Below are 19,600 nucleotides of genomic sequence, written 5' to 3' on the forward strand. Positions count from 1 at the left end.
TGTATATTTATTTTCCAGGTCTTAAGACAGGTGTCTTCCTACATCTTTAAGTCATTCATACTTCTCTGTCTCACTGACTATAGAAAATCTTTAAGTCATTCATACTTCTCTGTCTCACTGACTATAGAAAATCACTAAAGACCTCAGATTTGTGGGGGGAAAAGGAAAAATATTGACCTTAATCTCAACATAAATTTAACTTTAGACTCATAATTGTGTTTAATACAAACTCAAATCAGCGTATGAATTCTCTATCATGTCAACAAAAGGATTTTTTTGCACCTAGCAGACTTACATGCACATTCATAGAAAAGTAATCTTCTTATCTTATTGTTAACTGAGCAAACACAGACTCAGTTAGTACAGTAGTTGGTAGAATAGAAGGAAATGAAGTGTTTGCTTGGACTTATGAACAAACAGACGGACAGAAAGTGTTTCTCTGGCCTTTAATTATGAGTTTTACATTTATTACACACAGAGGTCTACAATATATTGCACATATAAAGGTATCATCGAATGAACAACACCCAGAACAAGACAGAAAAATAAATATGAAGTTCATTAAACAGCCCGCAGAGCTGACGTGTGTCATCCCAGTTGTCTAACAAGAAACCCGTTAACAAATGGAAATCATTAAATCATCGAATATGGCAGAAACTTGTAGTAGTTGGTTAGAAGTTTTAGTTGCTCGCCTGGAGCCAGTTGCACCACCCGTTCATAGTGTTAACTTACTGTCACACTTCGAAATCTATACATCACTAAAATAAATCAGGTCGCTCTACAAAAATCAAACAGAGATCAGTTGCTACTCAATATTTACATCCCGTAGCTAACGGAACAAAGCTAACGTTATCGTATATGACCCAACACTTGACTAAAAAGGCTGTTAATTAATTGAGTTCATTACAAAAAAATTTTAAAACGTTGCACTACAAAGAATTGTTTATGTTGGCATAAGTTGTGTTACAGCTTATGACTTCCTGTTGGCACTACAGATGTTTCCCTCGACTTTAGAGAAGTCTTTAGACACGACTTAAGTTCAAATGGTGCAGCCCAAACCAATGAAACACTACTTTATTGGCTCTTTTTGTAAAGACATAATCAAAGCTTAGTACCACTGTCCATCTAAACGTCCCACATCAGATCCAAACCATCAAGCAGCAGATGTGGTTCAATGGTTTTGTTGCAGCCTGGACATCTTAATAAAAACAACATAAGGCAACAGAGTCGTGCTGCAATTGGCACCAACCACCTCAGAGATGCGAACAGGGCAGCAGTAGTTTTGAGTCAGTAGATTCAGAAACATTTAAAGCGTTTGTAGTGGACATGGCATAACGTTTGAATCTTCCCATGATTGAAAACTCAATATTAAAGCACAGTTTCTGTCAAACATATTCTCGGTTCTCGTAGTCTTTTTTAATTTGTTTTTTAATGCGGTCGATTTCATCCTCTGAACTGTCGTCTTGGTTGTCTTTCTCTTTCTTGTCACTCTCCACAGACGGTGTATCATTGCCTACGTCCTTGTTTTCTGGCGTGGTGGCTTGCAGCTCCTCTCGGATCCCGTTAAGCTCCACCAGACCGTCGTGCAGCTGCGTAGCCACCTCCCTGATTTTGGCGGCAAACTCCGACTTGGCGCCTTTCTTGAGTTCTTTGGAGTCTTTGGCCACAAAGTAGATGTCCATACCTACGAAGAGTCCGGTGAGTACACCGGTAGCCATACTGGCGATCTGGACTGCTCTGGCTGCTGTGCTGCCGGCCACGTTGGCGATCTGCACCACGCGCATGATCTCGTTGGCGTTGATGAGGATCGCCTTTCCTGCCATGGCACCGTCCTCGTAGAAACTGCTGCTGAGCACAGGGAAGTCGCGGTTGTAGGCGTGTTTTTTCATCTTGATCAGGTCGAACTTCTTCAGGTTCTCGATACCCTGCTTGATGAATTTCAGGCACTTGTTGAGGTCGACCATCTTCTCCTGATAATCCTGCACGATCTTCTCCACCTTCTTGCGGTCCATCGAGTTGTTGACCTGGTTGGAGATGCCAGCACCTGCTGACGTCAGACCGCCCGCCGTGGCAACACCCAATCCCACCGCCGTCACAATCAAGGAGGTTCCCATGGTCACAGGTGCCAGGGCGAGGCCGGCGATGGTGGCGACACCCCCAATGGCGCTGGTGGAGCCGCCGGTGATCTGAGCGATCTTTGTGTTTTTGCTGAACTTATCCAGGCCATCCGCGATGCCGTTGAGGTCGATGACGTGCTGCCAGAGGCTCTCAGCGCGCTCCGAGAACAGTTTGTTAAAGACACGGATGCCCTTCTGCACTTTCTCTGCCGTCACAGCGAACGCCCTGAGAGGAGCAAGTTAGGAGTCATTACACAGAGCGAGATCACTTTATTTTAAACTTAAACTTTATTTTTTTATTTTCTCTCACTTACAACTAATGTCACTATGTAGTCAAGCAGATATAAGTGGTTTAATTTAAGAGATATCCAGCTTTCTCTCCAATGTTCTGATAACTCTTTTGTGTAATATTTTGTGGAGTGTTTCTGGGGATTTTTGTTAAATACATTTTAGATGTGGATATCTCAAAACTAAAGCTATCTGCATGGCTAAATGAAATATTATTTAACACCTATTTGAGCCTTTACTTACTTGGCCTCTTCTTTTTCGGTCATGTCATCATCTTGAGGCGTGTCTTCCCAAGCTGGTGATGTAACAGAGAATGATAATTAGCTTTTATGTGGCCAAAAGTATGTCAATAACAATAACAGAACCAAAGGTTATGGGCATTTCTGGGTGATGGGGATGAGGTCATGGTTTCAGTCAACTTCTACCACACTAAACCATCTCTTTATGGACTGGGCTTCCTGCACTGGGCAAAGGGTCTTGCTCAAACTGTTGCCACTGAGCTGAAAGAACGCTATTGTATGATATATAAATGTATGCTGCCTTTAATTGGAACTTGGGGGGTCAAAACAAAACAGTACCCATCATGTAAACAGTGATATCCACATACAATGTTGTACATTTGGTCATACAGTGTTTGTGGTTCAGACCTCGACTTTAATTTGTAACTTACACTCCACTGTGTCCCACCACTCCATGAGATCCTCCACATCCTGAAAGACACCATTAGATTTGTGTTGGTTTGAATGTTTATGGTTGGTAAACAGGTAATAATGTGGCATCACATGATACTGAAATGTTACTGTGGTGACTTGCTTTTCATCTGAGACCAACCTGTCTGTCTTCAGGCCGTGCCGGGTCAATACGGAAGTCTTCCAGTTGGTCAAACAAAGACCTGTTTCCACCTTCATTCTGAAAGATCACATATGAATGTTTTTTACAGTGTGTGTCAGCAAAAGACACTAAACAACAAAGAGCAAGAATTAAATTTGACTTATAAAGTGTAACATATCCTTAGTTTCACTTTGAGTACACTCAGAAAAATAGGAGGAAGTGATGGTGAAAGGGATTCTGACTAGTCTGACTTATTTCTGCTGTTTTGCAGAAGTAAAAAAAGGGCCAAAATCTTTCATGGTCACATTGAAAAAGGAAGCAGAGAAACAAGTCTGGGCACATTGCAACCTAGACTCGACTTCCATGTTATAAAAGCACAAACACTGTGAGGTAGATGAAGGTGTGGGGGTGGGTGTCATGTGGTGAGTGAAGGGAAAAAACAACGAAACACATGTTGACTATAATAGTCTCCGTTGGGAGCTGAGTGGACACCCTGGAGACAAACAGAAGGTTGTTGTCAGGGACCGGTTGGATTGTAATCCTAAACCACAATGAGTAAGACTCCACATGTTAGCACTGACTGGGAGGGAAGTGGTTAAAAGTGGCTTTGACTGTAAAGCTCCATGTATGTGAGAGGTGAGTAAAGACAGAAAGTCTGAGGAGTGTTTCTTTACCTCTGCAGATCCGTCCTGTGCCGGCTTCGGAGTTCGACCCTGAAACCACAATTAAAAGACTTGTAACACCAGGATACAAGTGTACTTTGGGGCTGATATTTGTTCTTATGTAAACAAGATTAAAAAGTCAGTTAGAGAACAAAGAACTCTGGCACAATAACTTATTTATCTTTATCTTCAAATCAACAGTTAGGCGACTCAGTGGTTTGCTCATGGAGGCGTTTGGAATTTCAGCTATGCAAACCTCACCAAAAAAAACATGTTTCCAATTAGCAGCAAGAGATACGTACAGGTGAGAAACTAAAAAAAAAAACAGAGCCACTGTCCACTTGTTTAGGATGGAAATATGTTGACGATGTGTCTATATCGTTCAATTAATAATGTGACTTGAGCCCAAAAACATTTTGTCAGTTTTGTTTTAACAAACAAGTATCGTCCACTCAGGAGGAAACACGTTTGTACATGTTTGAATGTTACCTTGACTCGAGGCATGAAGGGGTTGTGTTTCTTAGGTTTCTTGACTTTTGTCTAAAAACAAACAAAAAAAAATCAGGATTACAGAGTTAGTCAAAGGTCAGTATCATAACAATCAAACTGAGAGCAGAAGGAAATGAGTTAAAAGACCTCTGTCTTGTCTTTGCCCTCCTCATCTTTCTTCTCCTCTTTGGATGAAGAATCGTCTTCTTCTTTCAGCCCTTCATCATCAGACGAAGCCTGAAGTAAATAAAAGTAAATAAGACATAAAGCTATGCATGAACTCCTCCCTAATTTAAATAGTTAACGGATGAAGTATAGCACATATAACTTATTGAGGTAAGTGCTGATTTGATCATCACGAGGGATTTTTAACCTCGTTTGCACCGACAGCACCGCAAAGAGAAAATCATTTTTATATCAACAACAACTAACTCACAGTTTATTCAAGTTAATTAGTGCCTAAGGGGTGTTAATTGAGATAATAGGTTAGTTAGAATAATTACTCATGAGCACATTTTCTTCTTTATCTCTGTTTGTTGAACTTTGTGCTGCTGCAGCCTTTGTGTTAACCTGACAGCATTAGATTGGTGTCATCCGCTGTGTTAGTTAGCACCCATCGTCATTGACACCCTCTGCTGATCAATTAATTAAGGAACTTAATCAGGACAGGATAACAGGCACTGGATGCCTGAAGCGCGTGGGCGTGATGTATAACACACACACACTGCAGGACCGTCACATGTCCGATGACGTACGCTTGGATCAGACTACTCAAATTCTAGTTTCTCCGGTTCAGCGGCATCGAACAGTAGAAACACAGAGAGATACAGATCTTTATAAAATTATTATTTCATTAAAGACAGAACGATGTGACAGATATAAGACCATAGTGCTGTCATCAGTGATGTTAGCTGGTGTGTTAAAAGACATTTGGGCAGTTTTGTTTGAACAAACAGGTTTGTACATGAGTGAATTTTACCTTGACCCGAGGCATGAAGGGATTGTGTCTCTTAGGTTTCTTGACTTTTGTCTATAAAGAAAGAAAATCACAGAGTTACTCAAAGGTCAGGACAGGTCAGATTCTGAGTGAAGGAGCAGAAGGAAAACCTCTGGACCTCTTCTGTTTTGTCTTTGCCCTCCTCGTCTTTCTTTTCCTCATCTTCTTCTTTCAGACCTTCATCATCAGACGGAGCCTGAATTAAGGAACAAAGTGTGAACACAACAATGAAATAAATTAGCACAAAGTTACATATGAACCACTTCCTAATTCAAATACATTTAAATTATACATTCAGCATGTATGCATGATATGCAAGACCACCAACATAAATATCCACTTGACTGTATTGACTCTACTTGTTCCCACACCTTCTTAAACATCAAATTCCAGGATGTTTCCAGGACTTTCAAGGCCCAAGTCCATCAAATTTAAGGACCCAAAATGGTAAAGTTTGAGGCAAGGTTAATAACTGCCACAGCCCTGAGAGTTAGCATCGTTACAGAAGCTTACAGACAATTAAAGAGCGAGAGGCTTGAATGTGATGTATAGACAGACCCTCTATGAGGCCTCCTCTAACAAAGCACAGCAAAACAATACACTGTAAGCTAAAACAAACACCAGTTGCATGTGTGGGAGACATGCAGGCAGCCTGTTTACTCATGTTAAGTCAAAAAAAATGTCAAAAGAACATCAGTTCTTGCATAAAATAAATAAATTCAAGCACTTTCAATGACCTGTTTTTCTAAAAACAAAAATATAAACTCAACAGTTTTGTTTTTTTCTCTCCTATTTTTCATGAGTTGAACTAAAATATGACTTCTTCTTCTCAGCACACAGACGTTTTATTTCTTTCTAAATTTGTTTCTAAATTTGGTAAGAACCATCTTAGTGAGCACTTCTCCTGTGCCGACATAATCCATCCACCTGACAGGTGTGGTATCTCAAGATGCTGATTAAACAGTGTGACTACAACACAGGTGTAACATCTTGGACTGGTCCCAATAAAGAAGACTCTGTAAAATGTGCTTGTTTAATCTTGGAAAATACAGTGTGAGGCACTGAACATCAGGCTACTGACACCAATGGTTTTTCCCAGGAGGGCAAAGTCGTGACCCGTCCCAGTGAAGTAGGGCGTGTCATGAGTTTGTCCTGCATTGAGCTGTTATTTACTGATGTTTTAGAACCATAGCAACAAAATGAGAGCTAAATAAACCTTTTGTGTGCTCTAAGGAAGTCCTCAGTCTCAAAGAGGGGGAATTTAATTTAGTTTTTCTAAGTGTATTTATGTGTAATTCGAAAAACATCCACAGCCTTGACTTTCAGCCCCTCAAATTCACAAATCTTTAAGGATTTCAAGGATCTGTGGGAATCACATGTTGCATACCTTGGCTGCAGCACGCGGCATAAACGGATTATGCTTGAGTTTTTTCACTTTGGTCTGTGAAAGAAAAAGGCACAGTTACAACACGTTAGGCGACATGAGAAGCGATAACTGGAAGAACTACATTTCATTACAGCCGTTTGTGAATTGAAGGACTGCGTCTGTGATTCATACATGCTACAGTAGTCACAGACTGTGAATATGTCACACACACAGTCTTGGGTTTAAATATTTTTTCAATGACCTGAGAAGCTAAGTGGAAACAGAGTTAGGGTGAGTAATACGAGCTTTCATAAACAGGTGTCACATGTCATTTGCACGTCTCTGGTGTCAAAGATTAGAAAATCAAGAAGCAGGAATTAGAAAAGATCTTGTTTTGCACTGAAATCCACAATTTGGACACAAAATTTCAGACTAAAAACACAATTAATCAGTCTCTATACAAGTTATTATGCGGACCGATCCATTTTCTGAGCTACATACTGAGGCTGTGGATTATTAAATAATACAGTCTGTCTGTAAACGATGAAGGGATAAACTCACTGTTTTGCTTTCTGGAGGGTTCGACTTGTCTCCCTCTTCGTCGTCTGATTGGTTCTGCAGCAAAATTAAATTATTCAGACTTAAAATGAAATGACAATGTTTCAGCAAAGTCTTTTCTACATGTGTGAAAGAGTTTCACTGTTTGTCAGAAACTCCTAAATTTGTATAAACAGCAATATGAGGCTATCTCGGCTCAATTGTTGAGTGTGTATGAGCTCAAATAACAAAATCAGGCATCAAGGAACCAAGGGAAACTAGGCAAGTAAACTAAGGGAGGAGGGAGGGGTGTACAGTGTCCGACTTTGGCTGTTTGAAGGCAGCATTCAGGCGACACATTTGACTGAGTTTATGTGAAGAACTTAAAACGTTTAATGCGTCTTCAGGGCTGCTTTTCTTTCAAGGTGGAAATTTGTAACTAAGTTTGTCAGAATACAAGAACTTTAAACCAGTAAACTATTAAAAAAAACAATAGTCGATACCTGTTTCAATACCACCACAAAAGTTCTAGCGTCGGAAAACTGGAAAACTATTTTTAAATTAACACCCTGCGCACAGTGCTGGTGCAGAAACTGACAGTTTAACTAGAGTAGATATTCTTATTTTATTTGGATACATCACCCTATGTCTTCTATTTTATTTCTTATGTCACCATTTTAATTCTCCACATTATTTTAGTGTTTACTCACACACTTTAATCTGCTCACCTCACTTCCCCTTTCGTCTACCGTCACGCACACCTACACCTCTACGCTTCTATAGGAACAGATCAGCGGATGATCCATGAGTGGACGAGGTTTGATGTTCATGACACAGCCGATTGAAACCAAAATGGTACCAGATGGCATCAGCAGCAACTAAGGTGTGTTCACTGTCGCTTTACCTGGTCAGTGCTTCTAAAATAAACAGTGTGAATGCAGGTTTCTTCATCATACATGAGAAGATCCTGCTCTTGCATGAGGTTTTCAGCTCTGACTTAAAGTGAGCCTTCAAGAGTCAAACTCTGCACAGCGAAGGTTAAATATCCAGGTGAAGTAACAATGAGGTAATTTACACCTTTAAATTGATCTGAACTTTAAGTTTTATGTTTTTTCTTATAGCTAAGATATTCTTTGATATTCAATATTTACTAAATATAAACTTTCAGTACATATAGTAAATAAATCAATCTAACCCTTATACTGTGTGTCTAGTCAGTACCTCAGTTACCTCATGAAAATTAAACCAGAGAAGTTTCCTCAAACCCGCAGTGATACAAACAGAAACAACATCAGCTCCAGACTAAAAACACTAAGAGCTTAAACTACCTCCTCTGACGTCCTGGCAGGAGTTTTTGCAGGTTTGGCTTTTTTCTCTCTGGAGATCATGTCCTTGGTGTCCTGCAGAGGACAAAGTTTATGAGAAAGTTACAGTGAGACCTCTCATGTATAAAAAACTGTGACATTGAAAAGGATTATATGTAATCATTCTTCACTTTTGTCAGTTGTTATAGTACAGCATTCATTAACTTTGAGTAAGCAGAAATATCCATACACCGCGATAACTCTAAATCTGAACACTGTACCTGATTGTCCTCAGTTCCTCTCGCTTTTACTTTGGCGTGTGTAGATGTGCTCTTCATCTCCTGTGGAGAGATCACAGCCTTAAAAGTCACAATATGACAGACGGCTGAAGACAGAATAATCTCCTCGTGACAGTGTGACTGCTTTCAAACCTCTTCAGTTGGTCTGGGTGGGACTGTTGGTGTTTCACTTCTTTCTTTCCTCTCTCGCTGGATCATGTTGCTCTTGACCTGACAAGGACACACACACACAGACACACACTCACAGTCACACAGTGTGGAGGAGCAGGAGCAGGCAGGATTTAAAGGGGGATGAATGGAGAGGATGTGGTGGAGATTCGGAAGAGGAGGAGCGTGAGGAGAGAGGGTATTTTTGACAGAAGTTGATCAGCTATGCGCGTGTGTGTGTGTGTGTGTGTGTGTGTGTGTGTGTGTGTGTGTGTGTGTGTGTGTGTGTGTGTGTGGTCACCGATGACTCATGAGTGATGCAAAAATAGACTGACCGCTTTCGGCTTCTCTTCCACTTGTTTCTCGTCCTCTTTGAGTGTCTCTGTGTCTTCAGTGTCTTTCTGAACAAAGGGACATCAAACATGAGCAATTAAACTGAATCAACCAAAATCTGCGCAGCGATAAAAAAAAATTTAAAAAAAGACCATACTTGTCTAACTCTTTAATTACTTCACCTTTTGCTCTACAGTTTTTACAATTTTCAGCATTTATGGTTATTTTTCGTATAATTCCAGGCGGCCATTGACTTCCATTCATTTCTGTTTGGCATGAAATTAAAATGACAGACTGAAACCTGTTTGAGTTGTGTTCAGACACCAAGTCTGAATTAGTTACTGATTTTTTATACTGTATAAAATAAATGGAAAACAATGGAAAATACATCTAAATTGTTTAGAAATCGATCAGTTGTAGATGACAGGTACGGTCCTTTAAGTCTGAACTACATCATTACTACTTGATGAACCAATGAAACCAAAAAAATTACCACCATCACCATTATCACAGTCCTATCACCGCTGCCCGTCACTTATCATGACTATCTCACCAACACCTCCACCATGTTCAAACACAGTTAGCAGGGTAGTTACTTTATTTGCAGATTTGAATATATTCAGTTTGGACATGGCTCCGACCACGGCGTTCTGAGGGCGAGACACATCATCGAAAGATTAAAAGGGAATATCTCTGTCTTAGATTTGAATCTGCCACTTTAGACACGTTGTTTTTTTAAAAAGCACAGACTGTATATAAAGCTGGATGACACGTCTCAACTTCTTCTCACTGTAGAAAAATTAAGGAATATATGATTTGTACTGCAGTCAGCCATCAAAGTCCATGTTTTATAGCAGACCTGGGCATTAGGTGGCCCGCGGGCCACATCCACATTGGCTGTACCTATTCGGCCCGCGTGAGGTTACCCAGAAATGTAGAAATGTACACAGAATGTAGACTTTTTTAACACGAGCTCTCCGGACGAACTGTAACAAGAAGGATAGAGGACTCATCTTTGTCCGTGGAATAATTTAAGGAAACGGAGGAGCTGGCAGCGATGCAATCGATGAAAGGGATGACAGCCGGGAGTGATCTGTTTACAGAGGTAAGGCATGCTTTGACAGGCTGGGACTGAAATGGAACAAACTGGTAGGTGTTACCACGGATGGTTGTCCAAATCTGACGGGAAAAATGTCGGTCTACTGAAGAAGATGCAGGATAAATTTACTGAAATAAACCCTGAACAGAAATTTTTAGATTTAGCAGATTTGAGTTCCGAGTATTGGTCTGGCCCTCCACGACCTTTGCAGTATCTCATGTGGCCCCTTGGGAAAATTAATTACCCACCCCTGTTTTATAGTTTCCCCCCTGATGTAATTTAGTTTATGACCGACAGTTTTGCCTGGTCTGAGGTGCCCCGGTGTGCTAGAGGTTGTTGCTGAGGCAAAAAAAAAAAACACCAGTAAGACAAGCTGAGTCTAATTATCTGAAGCTCCTGTGGCTTGAAAGGTATGATAATCTCAACAAGACCAGACAAGACAAGTTGGGCTGGACTGCAGACACAGTCTGTGGGTGAAATGCTCATGACTTCTTACTTTCGACCTTAGCAGGACAAAGCGCTTCATAGTGACTCTCAGTCACGCGAACACACAAAACAGGACACTAGGAACTGGAAATCTTCCTCTTATTCAGGAAACTTACAAAATAACACAATGAAACAGGAACAGAAGGATCAAATCACCTGTTTGTTGCTTGATGACTTTTCACCGCTTGCAGGTGGATCCTCGTCATCTGAGCCCGCCTGCTTCTCCTGCTGCACAGAGACAGAAATCTTTATTTTATGAAAAACACGCCAACAAAGCTGTACACTTCACTTTTAATACATCAATTGATCTAAATATCTATTTATATTCTTCTTCCTTACTTTGTTTGCAGATCGGAATGGATTCAGCTTCGTCATCGCTTCAGAAAATTTACTCTGAAAATGAAACAAAACAAAAAGATTTTTTAAAAAATAATACAACAATAGCATCAGAAATTAAACTGACAAAATCAAACTGAGAAAACTTCACAAACCTGTTTGTGACCGGACTCATTGTCCAGCATCTCCTCACAGTCAGAGTCAGAGTTCTTCTCCTGCACATGGAGCGAATATTTCATCAGTAGATATAAAACAACGGTAGACAGTATGAACAATAGTGCATCATCTGTGGATGACTTGTCATTGAGGGACGTGTGATGAGAAACTGCAGCAAACGTCAGGAGGACGGTACTCCACCTCGTACCTGTTTGTCAGTGTAGAACGTGCTCTTCATCATCGCACTGAAGCCGTTCTGAAAAACACAAATACACCGTTACCTTCCACCTAACAACTCATTCTTTGAGCATTCGTTGAGCTGATTACTAATTTTTAGAAAGATGATTTCTATCTGCGACTACTCTGGCATAACCACCTGCTTGGCTTTGGGCTTCTCTGTTGTCGAGGTATTCTCGTTTGAGTCTCCTGAGTGTTCAGTCTTTTCCTTATCCTGTTACAACACATTACCGGCATGTCATCAATCTCATGAGCAACAGTGTAATGCACCGCCTGGGTAGAGTAATTTATATGAGGCAGGATGAGTTTAAGTGTGGGGTGAATTTACCTGAGATGAAGAGGTGAATGGATTCTTCAGGATCTTTGATGCAACGTCGCCCTGACGGAAAATTCAAGTTACAAATGACTTCATCTGCTCTGTGCTGTGTTAGTGTTGAGGTGGGAACCCAAGTGAACCCAAAAAGACAAGAAAAGGACTTGAAACAAACACAAACCTTTGTGGACTTCTCTGTAACGCTCTCGCTGACGGCAGAGGATTCACCATCCGCAGATAAATCATCCTAAACGGAGCGAAAACAGACACTCAAATGTTTTATCCTCTGATTTTAGTAAGGTTTAGTTTGTAGATAAATTTGACAATTCTGGTAAACCTTGACCAGCCTTTTGCTCTCCGTGTCTGCAGATTGTCACTAAAAGTGATGCCAAAGTCAGGAATGTTCTAATTTTATACTTTAAAAACTAAACCACGAACCAGAAGTCTCCTGAAAATTTCCACTTAATTATCAAAAGAACAGGTGGATTTGGCTTTTACCCGAACGTCTTACCTGAGACTGAGATTTGGCAACTTTTTTTCTGAACACACCGCTGAAGATTCCTCCTTTCTCCTGAGGAAATAACAGGAAGCCAACATTTAATATCACAGATACTACTGCGGTATTGTTTCAGATCGAGGCGGCTTTAACAAACCTCACCTTAGTGCTGCTGTTCTCCGAAAGATTGTCAGTGCTGCCCGAGAGCTCGCTGGGTTCAGACAAATCATCCTGAAGGCGGGAAACAAACGTTAACCAATTAATATCGATAATTTCCAAATAATTTATAGGAACATGGTTTGATGGTGACATGAATAAGCTGCAGCGATCCTCTATAACTCACCTGTGATTGTGTCCTTCCAAAAGGCTTTGGGGATTTTTTAAACATCCCGCTGAAAATCCCTCCTCCCTCCTGCAACAACAGTTACATGAAAATGATTTATGAAGTTTTTTTTCCCACAGTGGAGGAGTTTAGTAAAGTATCCTCTGCTGCCACAAGCCTCACCTTAGTGTTGTTATTCACGGACAGATTGTCGGTGCTGCCTGGGAGCTCGTCGGGCGCATTCAAATCATCCTGAAAGCGAGAAACATCCACTTTCAGTTATTATTATCATCTCCTGATAATAAGACAGGTAAAGGTGAGATGCAGAAGTCTCACCTGAGATTGTGTCCTTGCTCCAAAAGGCTTTTTTTTAAACATCCCACTGAACACGTTTCCGGTCTCCTGGGGGAAAAAAAAGTTAAACAATAATTATATTATGTTATTTTAATGCTTCTTTTGTATTTTCACCTGACAGGCAGGCATTGAATGACTTTACACATCGGCGAGCACTTCATGCAAACTGCTGATGCGTGCAAGTTCAGCTCACGCTTCAAAAACACACAACAAATCACACAGTCGACTGTACTCTACCATAGGATAAACCAGAATCACCAACATACGGTAATAGTTAACACTAAGGAAGAACTCAGTGTTATTTTAGAGTACAAATCTCTAATATTCATTCAGTCATGTTTCATATAATGAAGTTTCAGGACCAACAAACAACCACCACTTCCTTTCTCCACCTAATAAAAATAACAAATCATAAATAGAGTCTCATGGTTTGGGGTTTATGGTCTAACGTTTCCGTTTTATTTTGTAATTCTCTCCTCTTCTCGCGTGTTACTCTGCTTCATGTCTTTCTGTTTCCTACTTTGATTATCTGTTCCTGCCTGATGAATTCCACCTGTCCACGTTTAGTTCTCACCTGTCTTCATTTGCGTATCTAGTCTTGTGATCTTTGGTTTCAGTTGTCAGGTTGATATTTCTCTCCATGTTCCTATATTATCTATCTATCTATCTATCTATCTATCTATCTATCTATCTATCTATCTATCTATCTATCTATCTATATTCATTCATGTCTACATTTGAGTTGAATTTTAGATTTATCTTAACAGGGATTTGTTGAATGAGTCTAAAAACATCATACTGCCAAACGTCAACTTTAAAGTCTCTTTAAAGTTCAACTTTCATTATTACTGATATTTAATTTAAAAAAGTAAAAGCACTACTTTAGTTTTTAGTTTGTATTTTTGCATTTTAAAATCATATTTTTCTTCTGAGACTCACTTTGGTTGTGTTGTTTTCAGACAGACTGTCGTTACTGGCTGTGAACTCGTTGTCCAAAAGATCCTGAAACACAAACACAAAAAAAGATCATCTGTCAGCTTCCTACTGAAACAACACAACACAGCATTATGTGACATTTATGTAAAAAGAAGATTGGGTTTCACCTGTGAAGGCCTCCGGGCGTGTCCTGGCTTAGGAGATCGTTTCAGTATCCCACCAAACACTCCTGATTTCTCCTGAAGAGAAGAGTTCAGTTTGAAAGACACAACAACACAAACTTCATAAAAATATCACAGAGCACAGAGGAAACTCACCTTCGATGACTTCTTGTCTGTTAAGCTGTCACTGCTGACAGACAGTTCAGGATTTTGTAATGAGAGGGTGTCCTAGAAAAGATAACCAAAGCTGACTGACTGACTCGATACCTCAATAACTCAATAATTGCTGCTGAGTCTTTTTTTGTGGATCAGCGTGACTAATGATTTCAGTTCTAGTTTCATCAGAAAAAGTTCAAACCTGTGGCTTTGTCGTCTTCTTAAACATTCCTTTAAACACGCCTCCTTTGTCCTGAAATATTAAGAAATAAGTTTACATGCTAAAAAATAAACAGAAAATAAAACAAAACTCAACACTAATAATTCACAGGAATGTTTCATGAGTGTCACCTTGGCGCTGCCGTCAGTCAGACTGTCGTTGCTCTTTGAGAGTTCACTGTTGGCTGACAATCCATCCTGTGAAATCAAAACACAGAGCCTGTGTGAGTATATGCAGAATCAAATAATGTAAATCCATATCCAGATTTTATTGTTTCATATCTGAATTTTACGTGTCTATTTTACAAAATAGCAGTTTTTGTCTTATTTTTGTAAAAAACACAAACACCTTAAATATCACTGTCAATATCAGTATATCATCAGTGATTAATGTGAAGTTAAATCAAAAAAGATAAGGTCACCTGTGCCTGGACAGAAGGTTCTGATGACTTGGCGGAGCGTTTGAACATCCCGCCAAATATCGCCGCTTTTTGCTGAATGAAGAGCAAAATAAAAACTGAAAATTAAACTACAAAGAACATATTCACAAACACATAAAACATACTACGGATCAAAGGCTAATCTCGAATGACGTTTCAGTTCAGACGCACCAGCCTCATTCAGAACGAGTGAGTAACAGAGGGTAAACATTGACTTCCGTGACCTGTGAGTCAGCAGCATAAATTTGGCTCCACAATGGAGACAAAGCTCAAAGAGACAATTCACTGATGAAATGATGCATTCACTGGTTCACATCTCACAGTCCAGATTCACGGACAGATCTCAAGTCTGGACTTGAAGCTGGTTTCATGTCCAGACTTGAAATCTTAATGACAGTGACAGAGCGATATTACTGATTTAAAGACATTAAAAAGGAGATACTGGGGAAGCGCATTACAAATAAACTGGATAGAAAACAGGCAAAGACGACTTAACGGTTCATTTCTGTTAAAGCCTTTTCCAAAGATGCAGCATTAAATAAAAAGGTTTGTAAATTCAGTTGATGATCATCAGAATATAAACTACAAATATAAACTTTATGAATATGCAGACAGAGCAGAAAGCCCCTTGTACAAAAGTTGTGTTGCATATTAAATTGATACTACAGCTCATAGCTGCACGGGGATTCATGGGTAGCCTGTCATCAATGTTTTATTTTATGAATAGTCTCCTTTATCTAATATTGTGTTGGATTTATGTTAATGTGTATTGTGAGGCTACAAAATGTACAAGTGATTTGTATAATAATAATTAGGCACTGTGGATCATCAGCGGATCCGAGGAGGGCTGAATGATGCACAGATAAACCACCTGAAACAACACCTACCTGTCAATCAAAGCAACCACTTTTTTTAATTAAACAAACTTTAAGACTTAATTAGCTATAGAGACCAAAACTGTATATTTGTACCAGGCCATAAACTTTTATTATTATTTATTTCTGCTGTGAAAAATTGGACATTTTAACATGGGGACTTTTGGAGAGTGACTCCACTTTTGGATCCAGCCTCAAGTTGCCGCTCGAAGAATTGCGGTTTTTGGCACTTACGCATTGGCTTCATGAATAACCCAATGCTATAAAAAAAGTCCCAAAAAATTTGCATTATTTCCTTCTGTTTAAGTAATGTTTGTTCAAATATATATATATATATATATATATATATATATATATATATATGTTTTAAGTACCGTATTTTCCGGACTATAAGCCGCTACTTTTTTTTTCCCGCGCTTTGAACCATGCGGCTTATACAAAGATGCAGCTTTTCTATAGATTTTTCTTCAGCCGCCACGAGACAGACAGTTTTTATTTAGCACATGCAACACAACACGCACAACGAATTAATAACAGCGAATTATTTTCACCCCCTCATCATGGAAAGCGCACGAAGAAGTTCGTATGACGCAGCTTTTAAGTTGAAGGCCGTCGATCTGACTATCCAGGAAGGAAACAGAGCTGCTGCATGTAAGCTTGGTGTTAATGAATCCATGGTGAGACGTGTTACATGCACTGTTTGGCAACAATCAGTTCAGGTATATAAATAAACATCTACGGTACAAAATCTTTCTGTGTATCCAGTAAATACAGTGGTCCCTCGTTTATCGCGGGGGATACGTTCTAAAAATAACCCGCAATAAACGAAATCCGCAAAGTAAGTTTTACAATTATTATACATGTTTTAAGGCCGTAAAACCCCTAACCACACACTTTTATACACATTTTTACACGCATTTTGTAGAGTACTCCCTTAGCCAATTTAGGACGCAGAACACAATGCGCGTTCATAATGTACAGTACGCTGTAAAAAAAAAAAAGCATGCAAAATTACACTGAAAAAATCCGCAAAACAGCGAGTCCGCGAAAAGCGAACCGCGATATAGCGAGGGACGACTCATTTCTCAACCTGGATATCGGCGGCTAATAGTCTGGTGTGGCTTATATATGTAAAAAAAATAATAATTTTAACTTAGTGGGTGCGGCTAATATTCAGGTGCGCTCTATAGTCTGGAAAATACGGTAGTTTTGTCTCCACTAATGTTGGTTTTATTGATAGAAAAACTAAAAGACTAACACTTTACTAACTTTAACTCCTGAAACTTGACCTTCACTGCTCCACTTCTGTGCTGTGGTTAATTATATTAACTGCTTTGGAGATAATCCGGTCTGGTAGGGGGGGTTTAACTAAGGGGGGCCACATTTCAGCCCTGGGCCAACCTTCAGGTTAATCCGGCCATGGTGACTGAAAATGTGACATAACTGAAGTCATGGTGGAGTAAAAGCACAACAGAAAATGAAATGTCACCGTGCATGTGTTTGTGCGTTAGTTCGGGTCAGACATATCGAGGTCACTGTTTAAAATGACCGTGAACGCAGCTCTGCAAACTTTCACTCACCGCTACACCTCCTCCACCTCCTCCACCTCCTCCATCACACTCCAAATCCAAATCCAGGTTATCGTATCGCTCCTGTGCAAAAAAGAGTCACCACATTTTTTTTTAGCTGTCATTTCATTTTTTTAACGGACTATATCGGCGATACGTCGAGGTTTTTAAATGTACAGGACCGTGAACTCACCATCCGCGTCTGTTTATGTCCGCCTTTGTTTTCCGCTGTTGTTGTTGTTGTTGTTGTTGTTTTTTATTGTTAACCGACGTCTGTGTGGTGTTTTATCGAGATGTCACCGTCCTCAGGTCAGAGTTTCTGTCCGCTCCGTGTTGATACTGTCGGTTGTTTTCAGTCACAACAACACTGTGAAGTTAAAGATCCTCCGCCCCCACTAAAAAAGACAGAGACACTTCTCACAGTGTGGATTTCATTAAGCAGATCCTCTGTTTAAAAAAAAAAAAAAAGAAAAACCGGTGGATCCAGTTCTTAGTTTTCTTCTACCTGTGTGCTGTCGTCCAGGAGAGGGCGTGTCTGTCTCACCTGGTGCTGCGTTCAAGTGCTGCTCGAAAACAACTGATTCACACTACCCCCCCATGACTAAAATAAAACAAACACCTTCCGTGCCTTAGTAACATTTTACCAGAGAGTATTTTTGAGTACTTGTATTAGAGTAATTTCTTTTTAGGCTACAACTTCTGAGTACCAAAAAAAACCGCAGTTCCTCAAACGTCCACTTGAGGCTGGCTCCAGAAGTGAGTCAGTCTCCATAAGTCCCCATGTTCAAATGTCTGTTTTGTTAATGATCGGTTTAATCGATTTAAACCCGTCTGAATGTTTTGTTTTTTTTTGTCCTTGAAATCAAGTTAAAGGTCCAGAGTGTCAGATTTAAGGAGCTCTATTTACAGACATTAAACATATTAAAGATAATTATGTTTTAATTTGTTTATAATCACCTGAAACTAAGAGTTGGTATTGTTTTTATTACAGACACCATGTTCGTGACACCTGTGTTTCTAGCCCAGACCGGACAAACATGACACAGAGTTTATCTTTAACACTGAGTAGAGGAACGTCAGGTTTGCATTCGACACCTACGCCTGGATGCCACTAAAGTTTAATGTGCTGCTGTCGCTACTGACAAATTTAGTTAAAGATATACACTACCTCTATGCTTCAGAGCTAAAGCCAGACGTTAGAAAGTCCCTGAATCCATCCGTCTTTTTTATAACCTTATGTTTAGTTCCTCAAGCGTCCACTTGAGGCTGGCTCCAGAAGTGAGTCAGTCTCCATAAGTCCCCATGTTAAAAACTTCACAGCAGAAATAAACATGTTTACAGCCTGGTACAAAAAACAGTTTTGGTCTCTATAGCTAATTTCCCCGTTCATGACAACTGTACTGAGGGTGAACTTATATACAACTCACCTGTTTAAATTATATTAAGGCTTCAAGTTATGTTTAATTAACAGTGTGGCAGCTTTAATTGACAGGTATGTGCAGTGACAGGTGTCTTGTTTAAACACCCAGGCATCATTCGGCACAGATTCAGAGAGTGTCCAGCCTTTATTCTGTCAGTGGTATTTTTACAGTAAGCTATATATTATATTATATTATATTATATATGATACACCCTTGCCATGCACTGCTTGGATTAAAGACTTTTATTTGTATAGCAATAGATATGGCTACAGTATAATTCTTAAAATATTTCTATAAATATTTGAGTTCAACCATGTAAAAATATGTGACTTCTTAATCAGAAAGTAAAAATTCAGGTTTATGGTGAAGTCATTAAAATTCAGTGGGCAGCACTGGTTTTATTTACTTAACAGGTTTTATTACACTAAATGTGTCTCGCTGTCGATATATTGGAAGCACTTCAGTGCAGATAACAGGCTTGTAAAAGCATGAGCTGATAATCTGTGTTTATGTGTCACAGCTCAACAGACAGTCTTTGATCTTGGTTTAATCTACATTTAAATATATTATAATAAGGTAAAAAAACAAAACCCTAAATGTAAATCCTGTTTCATCCTGTTCAGAAATCTACTACTTACAAACAACAACAACAAAG

At 39.6% G+C, this 19,600-nt stretch overlaps 1 protein-coding gene across 4 annotated transcripts; it reads right to left on the bottom strand.

Annotated features, from left to right (window-relative positions):
- Positions 1-427: 427 nt before the first annotated feature.
- apol1 (apolipoprotein L, 1) lies at positions 428-18,113 on the bottom strand. Of its 4 annotated transcripts, XM_019254232.2 has the most exons (37): positions 18,030-18,113; positions 17,718-17,919; positions 17,537-17,608; positions 15,064-15,135; positions 14,774-14,839; positions 14,625-14,675; positions 14,423-14,494; positions 14,273-14,344; positions 14,109-14,171; positions 13,152-13,217; positions 12,999-13,067; positions 12,837-12,905; positions 12,656-12,724; positions 12,509-12,568; positions 12,179-12,244; positions 12,013-12,063; positions 11,824-11,898; positions 11,656-11,703; positions 11,447-11,506; positions 11,295-11,348; positions 11,112-11,183; positions 9,967-10,020; positions 9,373-9,438; positions 9,023-9,100; positions 8,873-8,932; positions 8,616-8,687; positions 7,312-7,365; positions 6,772-6,825; positions 5,503-5,580; positions 5,367-5,417; positions 4,535-4,624; positions 4,388-4,438; positions 3,911-3,949; positions 3,237-3,314; positions 3,076-3,115; positions 2,649-2,700; positions 428-2,343 (listed from the first exon to the last, which is right to left on the bottom strand). In XM_019254232.2, exons 2-37 carry the CDS (start codon positions 17,718-17,720, stop codon positions 1,386-1,388), a joined length of 3,105 nt encoding a protein of 1,034 aa, XP_019109777.2. In that variant the 5' UTR covers positions 17,721-17,919; positions 18,030-18,113; the 3' UTR covers positions 428-1,385. The 4 variants fall into 4 exon arrangements, with proteins under 4 accessions (XP_019109777.2, XP_019109779.2, XP_019109776.2 ...); XM_019254234.2 differs by lacking the exon at positions 18,030-18,113 and having other exon boundaries at positions 15,070-15,135; positions 17,718-18,013; XM_019254231.2 differs by lacking the exon at positions 18,030-18,113 and having other exon boundaries at positions 17,718-18,012.
- Positions 18,114-19,600: the final 1,487 nt, after the last annotated feature.

The sequence above is a fragment of the Larimichthys crocea genome, chromosome II (genome assembly GCF_000972845.2).
Source record: "Larimichthys crocea isolate SSNF chromosome II, L_crocea_2.0, whole genome shotgun sequence".
Taxonomy (NCBI): Eukaryota; Metazoa; Chordata; class Actinopteri; family Sciaenidae; genus Larimichthys; species Larimichthys crocea.

What these genes read in the sequence shown, in the direction of transcription:
- apol1 (XM_019254232.2), bottom strand. An exon ending in AACCTTCTGTCCAGGCACAG is followed by an intron (nt 14,840 to 15,063) that starts GTGACCTTATCT and finishes TTGATTTCACAG; the next exon opens with GATGGATTGTCAGCCAACAG. An exon ending in CTGCCAGGACGTCAGAGGAG is followed by an intron (nt 7,366 to 8,615) that starts GTAGTTTAAGCT and finishes ATTTTGCTGCAG; the next exon opens with AACCAATCAGACGACGAAGA.